General features: G+C 36.8%; 1 protein-coding gene across 5 annotated transcripts in view; it reads right to left on the bottom strand.

Moving 5' to 3' along the window:
- Fxr1 (FMR1 autosomal homolog 1) overlaps positions 1 to 13,877 on the bottom strand; it is a 70,076-nt gene that overhangs the window by 35,599 nt on the left and 20,600 nt on the right. For all 5 annotated transcript variants that reach the window (XM_078043703.1, XM_013360762.4, XM_005330260.5 and 2 more), the window contains exons 2-3: positions 9,935 to 9,987; positions 8,156 to 8,249 (exon numbers count right to left, since the gene is read on the bottom strand). Coding sequence is in view for 4 of the 5 variants with exons in the window: in XM_013360762.4 (XP_013216216.1) it covers positions 8,156 to 8,249; positions 9,935 to 9,987 (147 nt within the window). In the remaining variant the exon portion in view is untranslated. The remainder of the gene's footprint in view (positions 1 to 8,155; positions 8,250 to 9,934; positions 9,988 to 13,877) is intronic.

Genomic DNA, 13,877 nt, shown 5'->3' with positions numbered 1-13,877 from the left:
AAAATCAATCAATAAGTCAGGCACACTGGTACACTACTACATTCCCAGGAACTTGGGAGGCTGAGGCATGAGGATCACAAGTTCAAAGTCAGCTTCAGCAACTTAGTTGAGACGGTGTCTAAAACTAAAAAATAAAAGGGCTGGGGAGGTGGCCCAGTGGTTAAGCACCCCTGGGTTCAATCCCTGGTACCCAAAAAAAAAAAAATTTAAAAATAATCACTGAACCAATAGTTAAAAATTTAATAACACATTAAATGTTTACAATAAAGATTTTTTTTAAAAAAACATGCCCCCATTTTGAAGTCAAATAAAAAGCTATTAGATTTTTTAAAAAACATTTGCATTTTAGACCTTTAGGAAATCAATTTTCAATTGGTACATCATAATTTAAGACATAAGTCATTCATTGTTACATGTTCCTAGCAGTACACAATAGAAAAACACAGTTTGGTCAATCTGGCTCCGGGAAAATCAACTTTCTACTATGAAACAGAGTGAACCTTATTTATGTCACTAGCAGCCCATGACACTGATTTAACATGCTCTAACTTCATATAAGTTTCATAAAGGGCCACAGAGAGACAAAACCTAGTGTTCAAGCAGCCAACCTATTTTTTAAGTACTTTGGAGTAAATCATATGAAATGATCAATATTCACGAACAGACAACTCAAGCAACTCCTGGAAAACTCAAAAGAAAGCTCTCCAGCAAGGTTCAATGGCACACACCCCTATAATCCCAATGACTTGGGAAGCTGAGGCAGGAGACACAAGTTCCAGGCAAGCTTCAGCTGGGATATAGCTCAGTCATTAAGTGCCCCTGAGTTTAATCTCCAATACTTTAAAAAAGCAGGGGTGGGAGGTGGTAGCTGGCTCTGTAGCTAAGCACCCCTGAGTTCTATCTCCCGTACCAAAAAAAAAAAAAAAAAAAAAAGTAAAAAGTAAAAAGGGCTGGGAGGGGCTGGGGATGTGGCTCAAGCGGTAGCGCGCTCGCCTGGCATGCGTGCGGCACCGGGTTCGATCCTCAGCACCACATACCAACAAAGATATTGTGTCCGCCAAGAACTAAAAAATAAATATTAAAAATTCTCTCTCCTCTCTCACTCTTTAAAAAAAATGTGGAGGGGGGGCTGGGAATATAACTTAGTGGAGTAAAGAGTCCCTGGGTTCAATCTCCACCACCAAAAGGAAAGAAAACAAAGAGGGAGGCAGGGAAAAGAAAGAGTTCTCCTGGATCATTTTTGTCCTAAAATTTATTACTAACAGCCAAATCAAAGGCATTTATCCCTTCGTGGAGAAGAAGGATTTCTAGAGCTGCAAAAGAACAAGCTGTGAGCTCATCATGAAACTGGCCAAACAACGTAGCAAATATTAGAATATTTGAAACTTAAATTGGGTTTCAACTTCCATACCTTCAATGTATATAACATTAGCTAAAATAGTCAATACTTGATATCTGAGGATTCAAGCTACCAAAAGTTGCAGAAGTATTCAGAAAAATAAAAGTCATTCTTTATCATCCACTAAACACAGTATAACAAATATTTACATTTCTGCCATACTAGAAATGATTTAAAATATAAAAAATGCTGTTCAGGTACATGAAAAAACTTTTGATATTTTGATTGAGACTTGAAGCATGCCCAGATTAGGGGGTTCACAGGAAATTCTACAACCAATGACATATTCAGAATTTAGAAGAGAAACAGACTATTATGTTAGCCAGAAATAATCAGCTTAAAAAGCAGGTTAGTGGGCTGGAGATGTGGCTCAAGCAGTAGCGCGCTCGCCTGGCATGCGTGCGGCCCGGGTTCAATCCTCAGCACCACATACAAAGATGTTGTGTCCACCGAAAACTAAAATAAATAAATAAATAAATAAATACTAAAATACTCTCTCACGCTCACTCTCTCTTTTTTAAAAAAAAAAAAAAAAGCAAGCATGTTAGTGGAGCCAGGCAAGGTGGCACAGGCCTGTAATCCCAGCTACTTGGAAGACTGAGACAGGAGAATCACAAATTAAAAGCCAGCCTAAGCAACTAAGCAAGGCCCTTTCTCAAATGAAAAATAAAAAGGCTGAGGGGTGTGACTCAGTGGTTAAGCACCCCTGGGTTCAATCCTTCTACCAAAAAAAAAAAAAAACCACCACATAGGTGGAGCTTCCAGATTAGTACACACTGATGTACTGATATACACTCAGAGAAAAGCATGAAAACTCTGCTTCCTGGGTACTTCCCCACCACCCAGCCTTATGTATCTCTTCTACATATCAGTTTACCTCTGCTATTGAACAAAATTCCAGAAGGATTGAAAAAACTGCTGTGTACATAGGAAAAATATTTCATAACCAAGACTCTCAAATAGAAATTTGTGTTACCTACATAAATCTATTTTTGTCTTCTAGTGCTTTCAATGTTATCCTGGACTGATGAGGAAAGTGGACCAAAAAAAAAAAAAAGAAAAAGTGGTAAACTGGTATAATAATAGTAGTAAAATTCTAAGATATATACAAGAAAAGGAAGCTGGGCTCAGTGGTGCGTGCCTATACCACAGCAACTTGGGAGGTTCAGCAAGAAGATCACAAGTTCAAGAACCTGGCAACTTACCAAGCACTTTCTCAAAACAAAAATAAACCAGTCACAGTGGCAAACACTTGTAATCCAAGAAACCCAGGAGGCTGAGACAGGAGGACTGGACTACAAGTTCGAGGCCAGCCTCAGTAAGGAAGTGAGGCCCTAAGCAACATTGTGAGACCCTGACTCACAATAAAAAATAGAGAGCTGTGAATGTTGCAAAAGCATCCCTTGGTTTAAGTCAAAGGTACCAAAAGTAAACAAACAAACAAAAAGGGGTGGAAAAGTAGGTCAGTGGCAGGCTCCCACTCCACCCCAATTCAATCCTCAGTACCACAGAGGGAAAATTTTCAAAAAGATTTCCTATATAGAAAACTACATGGGGGCTGGGGATATGGCTCAAGCAGTAGCGCGCTCACCAGGCATGCATGTGGCCAGAGTTCGATCCTCAGCACCACATATAAACAAAGATGCTGTATCCGCTGAAAACTAAAAAATAAATATTAAAAAAGTTTCTCTCTCTCAAAAAAAAAAAAAAAAGAAAACTACACGGGGCCCTGGTGTGTTAAGCACACACCTTTAATCCCAATGGCTCAGGAGGCTAGGAGAGGAGAATCAGGAGTTCAAGACCAGCCTCAGCAATGGTGAGGTGCTCTAGGGCCGGGGATGTGACTCAGTGGTCAAGTACCCCCCCCACTCCAGTTCACTCGCTAGCACCATTATATAAAAAAAAAAAAAAAAAACACAAAACCTACAGGAGCACTCCTGCCCCTCTCCCAGTGCTAGGAGCCAGAAGGATTCCAAGTCATTTTCTTTCACTTTTAATAAAATTCCTGCTCTCTTCCTTTAAATTAAAAAATAACAACAAAAACTTCATGGACAAGTGCAGTGGGATGCACCATAAATCCTACCTTCTTCAAATGCTCACAGGGGGGATTGCCTGACTAAAGGAGGATGGGGCCAGCCTGAGTAACAACATAGCAGGACCCAATTCCTCATCCTTGAAAAATAAAGAGCTGAGGCTCATGCCCAGCAAGCATGAGGCCCTGGTTTGTTTCCCAACACCAAAAAAATGAGAAACCAAAAACTTCAATATGCATGGCTTTTAATCCAGTGACTGAACTTGTAAGGATCAATACTAAAAATTCCATAATAATATTAACTATTTTGTTGGTACTTAAATTAAAAAAATAGTAGTTTCAATGTCTAACAGTTCAATTTTTTCACAACTGAAAAATTATACACTCTGCACATGCAAAGGAAAAACTGTGAATGCAATAAAAGCTAAAAAATGAGATTTAAACTCAGGTGACAAGCAAACCTACACAAATTGGATAGATTCGATTTCTGCTTTATATAATTGTCATTTCATGTTTACATATTAAGCTTTACTACTCTGAATTTAAAGGGAGGGGTAGTAAGTTTCCAAAAAGCTACCTTGTTGTTCAAAAAAGAAAGCACTAACAACCAGAATTTCTAAATAGCCCAGGACATTGAATAGATTCCTAAAAATTGGTGGGAAAAAACAAGCAAACATGGATGATAACTAACATGTGGCTTAAATTTTTTTTTTCTTATATTTTCCTAAGTGAAGAAAAAAAATCTTAAATTTTTGGTCGTGATTCACAAAAGTAGCAAATTTTACCAGAGCCAAATTATTTTTTAAAATTTTAAAAAATAAAAAACCAAAGTAAAAAGAAAGAATCTAGGATACTCTAAATACCTGTTTTTTGAAATACCTCTGTTTTTTGCTCACAGTTTGGGGAGGAAGGTCACAAAAGATAATAGGAACAAGAACAGGCTTCCATGGATTCGAACTAGGGAGAGGTACTGGTATCCTCAGTACCTCAATAAGACTAGCTTTTTTATTTAAGACCTTCCCTACTAATAAGTGACTGGACAACAACCAAAAAGTATAAAAAACACTATCTCAAAATTTACCTCCACACATTTCTAATTCTAGAAACTTCCAAAATAACATTCCTCACTTGATCTCTCATTTTTTACTCTGTAATTCCAGGAAAAAAACTTCATAAAAATGTTTGAAGAATTAAAAAAAAAAAAAAAAAAAAAAATCAAGCCTCTTCCATGCTCACAGAACTTTTAAAGATACAATAGAGAAAGTTTTTTCATACAGTCTAACTCCAAATGAACAGGGTACAATAATCTGCTACATCACTGCCATAATCCTTAGTGCCCATCAAGTACCTACCTCAGGTTCCTTCATTTTGCAGCAGTTACTTCACCACTATTTCCTTGTGTCTCTCCACAGCACAGTGACATTTCCCTCAAGAACATTAATACATCCAGACTACATTTACAGGTCTACTTACAAAACAAAGTTCTAAGTACCCTAACACAATTAAAACAAATACTTTTGAATTAGCAAAAGCTAAAAAAAAAACACACATTGAACTTAGAATAATTGAAATAAAGGCTGAATTTTAAAATGGCCAGGAATTTAGGTTTTAGGTTGTCAGGGGTTTAATCACTATAATTTTGGTTTCCTGTATAATAACTAGATTTATGAGAGGCTCAAAGGAAATTTATCACTAAAAAAAAAAAAAAAAGAAGAATGATAATGGCAGATAAAAGTACTTAGAGCCAGGCTCACTGGCATACCCGGAAATAAAAACCAGGGACTCCAGAGGATCACAAACTGGAGGCCAGCCTCACCAACTTAACAAGACTTAGGCTGGGGATATAGCTCAGCTGGTAGAATGCTTGCCTAGCATGCATTAGGCCCTTGGTTCAATCCCTAGTACTACCACCTACAAAAAAAAAAAACCTTAGCAAGACTATCTCAAGGGGCTGGGGATGTGGCTCAAGCGGTAGCGCGCTCGCCTGGCATGCGTGCGGCCCGGGTTCGATCCTCAGCACCACATACCAACAAAGATGTTGTGTCCGCCGAGAACTAGAAAATAAATAATAAAAAATTCTCTCACTCTCTCTCTCACTCTCCTCTCATTCTCTCTTAAAAAAAAAAAAAAAAAAAAGACTCTCAAAATTTGAAAAATGGTAGGGATATAACCTAGTGGTAAAGTGTCCCTGGGTTCAAGCCCCAATATCTGGGTTTAAAAAAAAAAAATAGTGCTTAGAATTATGCAGCTGAGAAAGTACTGTGTTTATAGAGCCACTGAGACAGGCCAAGCATGGAGGAACACACTACAATCCTAACAAGTGGGTGATATAGGAGGATGGAAGTTCAAAGCCAGCCTCTACAACTTAGCAAAACCCTGTCTCAAAAAATACAAAGGGCTTGGGGATGTAGCTCAGTGTTTAAGCACCCCTTAGTTCAATGCCTAGTATACCCCACACCCACCCACCCAACCCCCACACCCCCAATCCCCCCACACAGCCACCCCCCAACACACACACACACACACACACACACACACACACACACACACACACACACAAATTGAGATAGGGCAGGGAATGCAGCTCACTAGTAGAGTGCTTGCCAACTAGCATGCATAAAGGCCCTGGGTTTAGCTCTCATTACCAGAAACAAACATTCAATTAGTTAAAAGAATTCTTAACCCTACCAGCTCACCTAACAAACATTTCATAAGTTAAAAGAATTCTTACCCTACCAGTTCACCTTCTCAATTCTACATCAACTAAGCACAGAGGAAACTTCAGAATGACTTCAATACTATTAAGCTAACTTCTTGGGGGGGGGGGGGGGAACTTAGCAAATTTAAATATCTGAGAAATATCACAAATTAAACCAAAAACCTGAATCTTCAATATCCATTACACTCATCATTGCACTTTTTTGTCCCCTGGGGGACAAGAGAGCGAAGGGGTAGTACTGGGGATTATAAACAAAGCATTATACCACAGAGCTATATTCCCAGCCTTTTTATTTTGAGACAGGGTCTCCCTAAGTTGCCCAGTCTGGCCTCAAATTTGTGATCCTTCTGCCTCAGACTTCCTAGTAACTGAGATTACAGGCATGGGACACCATGTCCAGAGTTTGCACTTATTTGATAGTTGTCTTCAACTTTATTAGGTAACAGCAGACATGGCATACTTATCAAGATCACTGAACACTGAGCCAGGTGCCAAAGTACATGCATATAACCAATAAAGCTGGAAGCTGAGGAGGGAGGATCACAAGGCCAAGACCCCCATTCTCAAAATAAAAACTTAAAAAGAAATGAAATGTTGCTCAATGGTTAAGTACTGCTGGGATCAATCGCCAGCACCCAAAAAACAAAACAAACAAACCAACCCTCCGAGCATCAGAGAGAAAGCTATTCAAAATCTATTAAGTGCTGTGAGAAACAGCAGGTCTGGTGGACCATTTTCAAAATATAGTATTCAGCCTTAACTGGATCCAAATGTAGCCATTTTAATTACAGCCCTTCCCTTTGACTGCCTCAACTTTAAAATTAGCCAACTGCACAGACTATATCTGAGTCCTCCAATCAAGGCCAAAGGCATCACTATGTTAGGTATATTAACCAGGGAACATCCCCCCAGGTAAGCTTGCTAGCCAGGTTCTCTAGTAAGCCTTTCTGTTAAGAAGTAAAAGTTTGCCTTGCCCACCCACTTTCAAGCATGTGACTGATTTCTTACAGTACCCTCATTTTTTCTAACAATGTTAAAAAAAAAAAAAAAAAAAGAGGAAGAAAGAAAGGGGACACTATAAGCCCACACCTGTAATCCCAGCAACTTGGGAGGCTGAGACAAGAGGATTATAAATTCAAGGTCTGCCTCAGCAACTTAACAAAACCCTGTCTCAAAATTCAAAATAAAAATGGCTGAGGATGTGGCTCAATAGTTAAGTGTACCTGTGTTCAATTCCTAATACAAAAAAAAAATGTACAAAAGAAACCTATTTGGGAGGGGAAGAAAATGTAAAACATGGACAGTATTTTTTTCTATTAGATGTGATTTTCTTTCTTTTTCTGAACTTTCAAAATTTTTTCCAGACATTGAAAATACTCCACAAGGCAGTTCAAATAATTACATTTCAGATTACATATAAACTATATTAACAATCATAATTAATAAAGGATAACTATGAAAATTTTAAGATATTGAAGCAACAATCAAAAGAAGCAAAATAACCAGGCATGGTGGTACATGCCTATAATACCAACAAGTCAGGAGTCTGGGGCAAGAGCCCTATTAACGTAGCAAGGTTCCAAGTAATTTAGTAAGAATCTGTCCCCCAAAAAATAAAATAAAATGGGTTGTGGATGTGGCTCAGAGGTTAAGCACCCCTGGGTTCAATCCCTGATACCAAAAAAAGAAAAAAGGCACAAAAACTATAATAACACCATATAGTTCTGTGCCAGACTGTATTAAAATCAATTCAAATGCACTATAATCCTTAATGTTCAAATTATTTTCATTTTAGTGATTAAAGAAACCTGATCAAGCTCACACAGCTAAAAACACCAGAGCCAAGATACAAATCCAATTCTGACTCCAAGTCTCAAGTATCACTACATTTCCAAGAGAAAGGAATTAGATTTGTTCTCTATCAGCTAAAAACATTTTCCTAAGAAAATATTTTTTAAAAAACAAAAAGTTGGCACCACAAGAAAAGAAATTTAAATACACATACCTCTACTTCATCTCCTTCACTAATTTCTTTTTTTATATCAGGTGGTGGTGGTAATCTAACTTCATTAAATGGAACCTGGCGTTCTGGTTGCCAACTGAAAGATTAGAAAAGAAATGAATTTTAAAATACATATTCTAACAGCATCTAATATGGAAGCTATATAGTCTATGTTTAATGCCATATATTTTCAGGTTAGCTTTTCATTTAATTTTCCCTAAAGAGGAAAAAACATATTAATACTCTAATTTCCTAAATAATTTCATTGAGGTAGAACAGATTTTACATGACTCGATGAAATTTATAAATAATCAACATTGATAATAGTGTATTACTTTCCAAATTACTCATTGTTAAGAATGGTTTATGGCTTTATTCTACAAATAAGAGACTAAGTTTAGAGTAACCACTAAGGTTTGAAATAATGTAACATTTACACAGCTGCCAAAAAATGGTGGGATTAATTTATTTCAAACACAACTATGTGACTTGTCAAAAATTATAAAGTTTCATAGTAGATTTACAAAAATAAAAACTACATGCACATGCTCAGAAGTACAAAAAAAAAAAAACCCAGCAATTTAGGTGGGACATGCAGCTCAGGAATAAAGTGTGTGCCTATCATGCACACAACCCTGGGCTTGATCCACAGTATTCAAAAAAACAAATTTTTTTAAAGGCAATTTTTTGAATAGCTGAATTACAAAATATTTCATATTGTCCTTTTCAATTTATCTTTTCTACAATGGATACATACATTATAATTAGGACCTAGGAAAAACTTGGTCTTTCTTTATAACAAATACGAATATACTAAATTACTCATTTAGCTGTTGCTTACTTGATAGGTCCTGTTGTATTTTAAGATGAACTGATAAAGCTATAAACATTTTTCCTACTCTTAAATTCTCACAGGTTATATGCCTGGAACGTATACCAGCACATAAAAATGTTCTAAGGCCTTTATCTGCCAAAGCTGGGTAAAGCAACAGTTGCCAAATACAAAACTGGAGTGTACTTCTTTTTCACCATTATTGTCAAAATGGTAGATGCTCAAAGAGAGACATCATCTCAATACTGCTTTCTATATGAAGCAGCTGGTAGACAAACATCTTTTATTATTATTATATTGTGTGCATAGTGCTGGGGAATTGAACCCAGGACCTCCTGTAACAAGCACTCTACCACTGCGCAAAATCCCCCAGCTCCAAGCAAAGACCTTTTCAGGCAGTACCAGAAGCAGCTTAAAAGTGGAATTTGAACAGTTCTTTCACTGTCAATTAAATTGTGCTCTTTTATAAGCCTTCTCAACCAAGCCTTTACTGTCTTGCTCACTTTAGACTGCCTAGCCCTTACAATATTTGTAGAATTCGTTCATATTGATTAAAACCAAGCAGTTAAAGTGGTCTGATATTTTATTTTCTCTAATATTAATCTTTTGGAAGGCCTTTTACAGTATCATTTCAAAATTCTAGTATTACAATTTAAGCATATTATAATATCACTTGATGTTGCATTTATTTTCTACAAAAACAACTTAGTGAATCAAATCCACACATGTTTTACAAAGACAAAGGACTTGGGGGAAAAAAAGAACAAAAAAAAAAAAACTAGGAGCAGAAAAAGGAGTGAAAGGTTACCAAAATTGGGCTTATTTGAACTCATAAGGTGATCAAGCACCCAATGCACTTCCATTTAAAAACAAAATCATTTGGCTTACTGGCAGTAGAACATGCAAACACTTCCACTCTATAAAATTAATCTTTGTTGAAAAAAACTTACTTATTTTCAAAAACAACTGTTAGGGAATCTTCATGAACATCTTTGATAAATCCCTGCAGAGAAACAAAACATTAAAATCTCATCATTATTGTTAAACATTACATAATCCTATAAAGCTACAATTAGATATAAAGACAATGTAAAATACTTAAAAGAACATAGGGTTTTGAATTTAGGCAGGTATGGGTTTCAGTTTCATCTCCTTTTGTGAAATGTATGATGTTTAAGTACTTAAATTCTCTGAACTACACTTTAATATAGTACCACCTATCTTGAATTCAGCAAAAAATAAATGTTCATCCTTGGATTATATGTTCTGGCTCAATAAGTCAGAATTTAGTGCTGCGACCAGAGTACAGTGTTTTGAACTGTATCTAAGGGTCAAGGTCTGTAATCTGATGCCAGAATTTACCTCAGTTCTAACACTTGCATATTCTTGAGCACACTTTAATATTTAATAGTTAATTAGGTATCTTACCTCGTAAAACTATAAATTAAATAAATATCCAGCACAACGAGTGACAGAGTAAGAACTCAATTAAATTATGTCATAAATATTAAATTGTAGCCACCTAAAGTATAAAGGCATTCTGAATAGTAGCTTTAACAGTATCTTTTCTATCTACTTCTCTTTTCCCTTAAAAAAAAAAACTGTAAGCCCAGCATGACAGCTTACACCTGTAATCACAGCGACATGGGAAGCTACAGCAAGGATTTCAAGTTTAAGGCCAGCCAGCAACTGTCTCAAATTTTAAAACAAAAGGACTGGGGACACAGCTCAATGGTCAAGAGTCCCTGGATTTAATCTCCAGAAACAAAAGAAAAAAATAATGAAAAACAATTTAAATATTTAACTAATATTTAAATATATATTATATTTCAGACACTATTCTGAGCAAATTAAATTACAAAACAATGCCAGGCATGATGACACATCTGTAATCCTAGAATTTCTGGAGGCTGAGGCAGGAGGACCCCAAGTACAAAGCCAGCCTCAGCAATTCAGTGGGAGGGAGGGAGGGAAGAAAGGAAGGAAGGAAGGAAGGAAAACTGGGAATTTGGCTCAGTGGTAAAGTGCCCCTGGGTTCAAAAAGCACAAAAAGATTGGTCTGGGGCTGGGAATATGGCTCAAGTGGTAACGCGCTCGCCTGGCATGCATGGGGCGCTGGGTTTGATCCTCAGCACCACATAAGATAAAATAAAAAGATGTTGTGTCCGCCAAAAACTGAAAAATATTGAAAAATTCTCTCTCCTCTCAAAAAAAAATGGTCTTTTCTAGTACAAAAAGAAAAAAATATACAAATATATTTACACACACACGTATGTATGTATATATGTATACATGTACATGAAACAATCTGTCAGTGATTAAAAACCCAAAAGCAGATCAATCCCAGAAAAATCTTTGAAATTGAAGGAAGTCTAAAAGAACATAAGTAACAGCTGCGATTATCACTATTTTAATAACCTAATATGACCAAGGGCAGAAAAGTAGGTAATCTTCTAGTTCCCTCCTGTCATATTTGCTACTACAACTGAATTATCTTTGTAATTTGTCCCTTTTCTCTTCTACAGTCCCAAATTCCATTTATCTCATCTGCTTTGTGCTACAGCATATTTCCATGCAAATAGCTTCAGGAGTTCTAAAACTCAGAGGATTACCTCCTGTTTCAAGAGTGCTAATAACCACCAGGTGGTGGCACAGGCCTGGAATCCCAGCTACATGGGAGGCTGAGACAGGATGGCTATGAGTTCAAAGCCAGCCTCAGCAATTCAGCAAGGCCCTTAAGGAACTCAGTGAGATCATGGCTCCAGTTCTGATTTTCAGACAGTTTTTTTGCTAAATTGCTCAGGCTAGCCTCAATTGTGCACTCCTCCTGCCTCATCCTCCCATGTAACTGGGATTCTGAATTTTTAAGAAATATTTCAGAAAAAAAAAGAAATATTTCAGAACTGAAATTTTCCAAGTTCATAAATATTAATTAGTAAATCATCTCTTACCATCAGATTCTAGTCATATTTTCAACTCTCACTAACACTTCCAATCCTTCAACAAGAAACTTGAGTTTGGACAGTGAATCTTTCTAGTTTCTGTATAATAGAATACAAATCAGAATTCCAATCCAACAGAAAATTCTGGTAATCATAATAAAAATTTTTTTAATCAATCTAAAAATCCATGCTTAGCCCATCATGGTGGGGCAGGCCTACAATCTCCAAGGATGAGGTAGGAAGATCTCAAGTTCAAGGTCAGCCTCAGCAAGCTAAGGAGACCCCTTTCTCAAAAAAAAAAAAAAAAAAAAATGAAAAGGGCTAAGGACTTGGCTCACAGTGGTTAAGCACCTCTGGGTTCAAACCCTGGTGTGTGTGTGTAGGTATATAGATGTGTAGGTGTGTTTGTGTATGGGGACATGGGGGAAGGGGACAGAGGGAAGGAAGGGAGGGAGGGAAAAATAAGAGGGAAGGAAGACCATGCTTAATCACTCCCCCACAAATATTTTACACCCCTGAATGTGTCAATTTCCCACATTTATACAAACTATAAACAAACCTTTAGAAATCCATCCTTATTGGTAATTTCTTTCCACAATAAGAAACAACAGATTAAGGTAAACAGACCATTCTCAAAATAAAAATGTAAACAACCAATAAATAAATGAAAAATGCTCAACATCTTTAGCCATCAGGGAAATGCAAATCAAAACTACACTGAGACCAGGCAGGATGGTGCACACCTGTAATCCCAGCATCTTGGGAAGCTGAGGATCAGGTAGGAAGATCACAAATTCATAGCCAGCCTCAGCAGCTTAGTGAAATCCTGTCTCAAAAAAATAAAAAAAGGCTGGAGATGTAACTCAGTGGTAAAATCCTCCTGGGTTAAATCCCCTATACCTTCAAAAAAAATAAAGCTACGCTGAGATTCCATCTCAGTTCAGTCAGAATGACTATTATCAGGAATAAACATTTTTTAAATACTGGTAAAAATAGCAATGCAAATAAGGATGCACAGACAAGAGCAGGAGGATTTAAACATATACATTGTCGATGGGAATATAAATTACTACACATCCACTATAAAAAAGTATGAAGATTCCTTTAAAAAAGAAAAAGGAAAATGACCTACTGTATTATCCAACTATATCACTCCTACCTATATATATACACACACACACACACACACACACACACACACACACACAAAGGAATCAAAGCCAGCATACAAAAAAGCCCTACATACCATATTTACAGAGCACTATTCACAACAGCCAAGTTATGGAATCAGTTTAAATGCAACAGATGAATGTGGTTTATATACAATATAGTATTATTCAACCATAATGATGAATGAAACAATGTCTTTTGCAAGAAAATAGATGAAAGTGGAGATCATAACGTAAAGTGAAATAGGCCAGACACAAAGCAGTATTGCAAGTTTGCTCTCATGTGAAATCTAGAAAAAAATATGCTCTGAGTAAATAATGACATAAAAGTAGAAGGGGGAGAAAAAGGGGACCACGGGAAAGAAGGGGTAATGGTTAGGGAAGGAAGCAGGGGAATTGTCAAAGGAGGGGTAAGCCATAGGGAGAGTGGAAATGCCATAAAGAAACTCATTAATTAGTATAATTAATATGTACTAATTATAACTTAAAATTGCTTGGAATATGTCCCCTCACCCAAATAAAAGACCTAATACCTAGTATTTAAGTATCTTAAGACATTTGTACTAGTAGGCAACAACTTTGAAGGCTGAAGCAGGAGGACTCAAAGTTCAAGACCAGCCTCAGCAACTCAAGGAGATTGGTCTTAAAAAATAAAAAGGGGCTGGTAATGTAGCTCAATGATACAGCACCCATGGGCTCAATCCCCTGTACTAACAGGGAAAAAAACACTTATAATGAAAAATTCCTTATATTCTATTCGTCAAATCCTAATTCATAGGCAT

Source organism: Ictidomys tridecemlineatus, chromosome 3 (genome assembly GCF_052094955.1).
Source record: "Ictidomys tridecemlineatus isolate mIctTri1 chromosome 3, mIctTri1.hap1, whole genome shotgun sequence".
In the NCBI taxonomy this organism is placed as follows: Eukaryota; Metazoa; Chordata; class Mammalia; order Rodentia; family Sciuridae; genus Ictidomys; species Ictidomys tridecemlineatus.
Note: the sequence above shows the minus strand (reverse complement) of the source record. Positions and strands in the feature narration are given on the sequence as shown.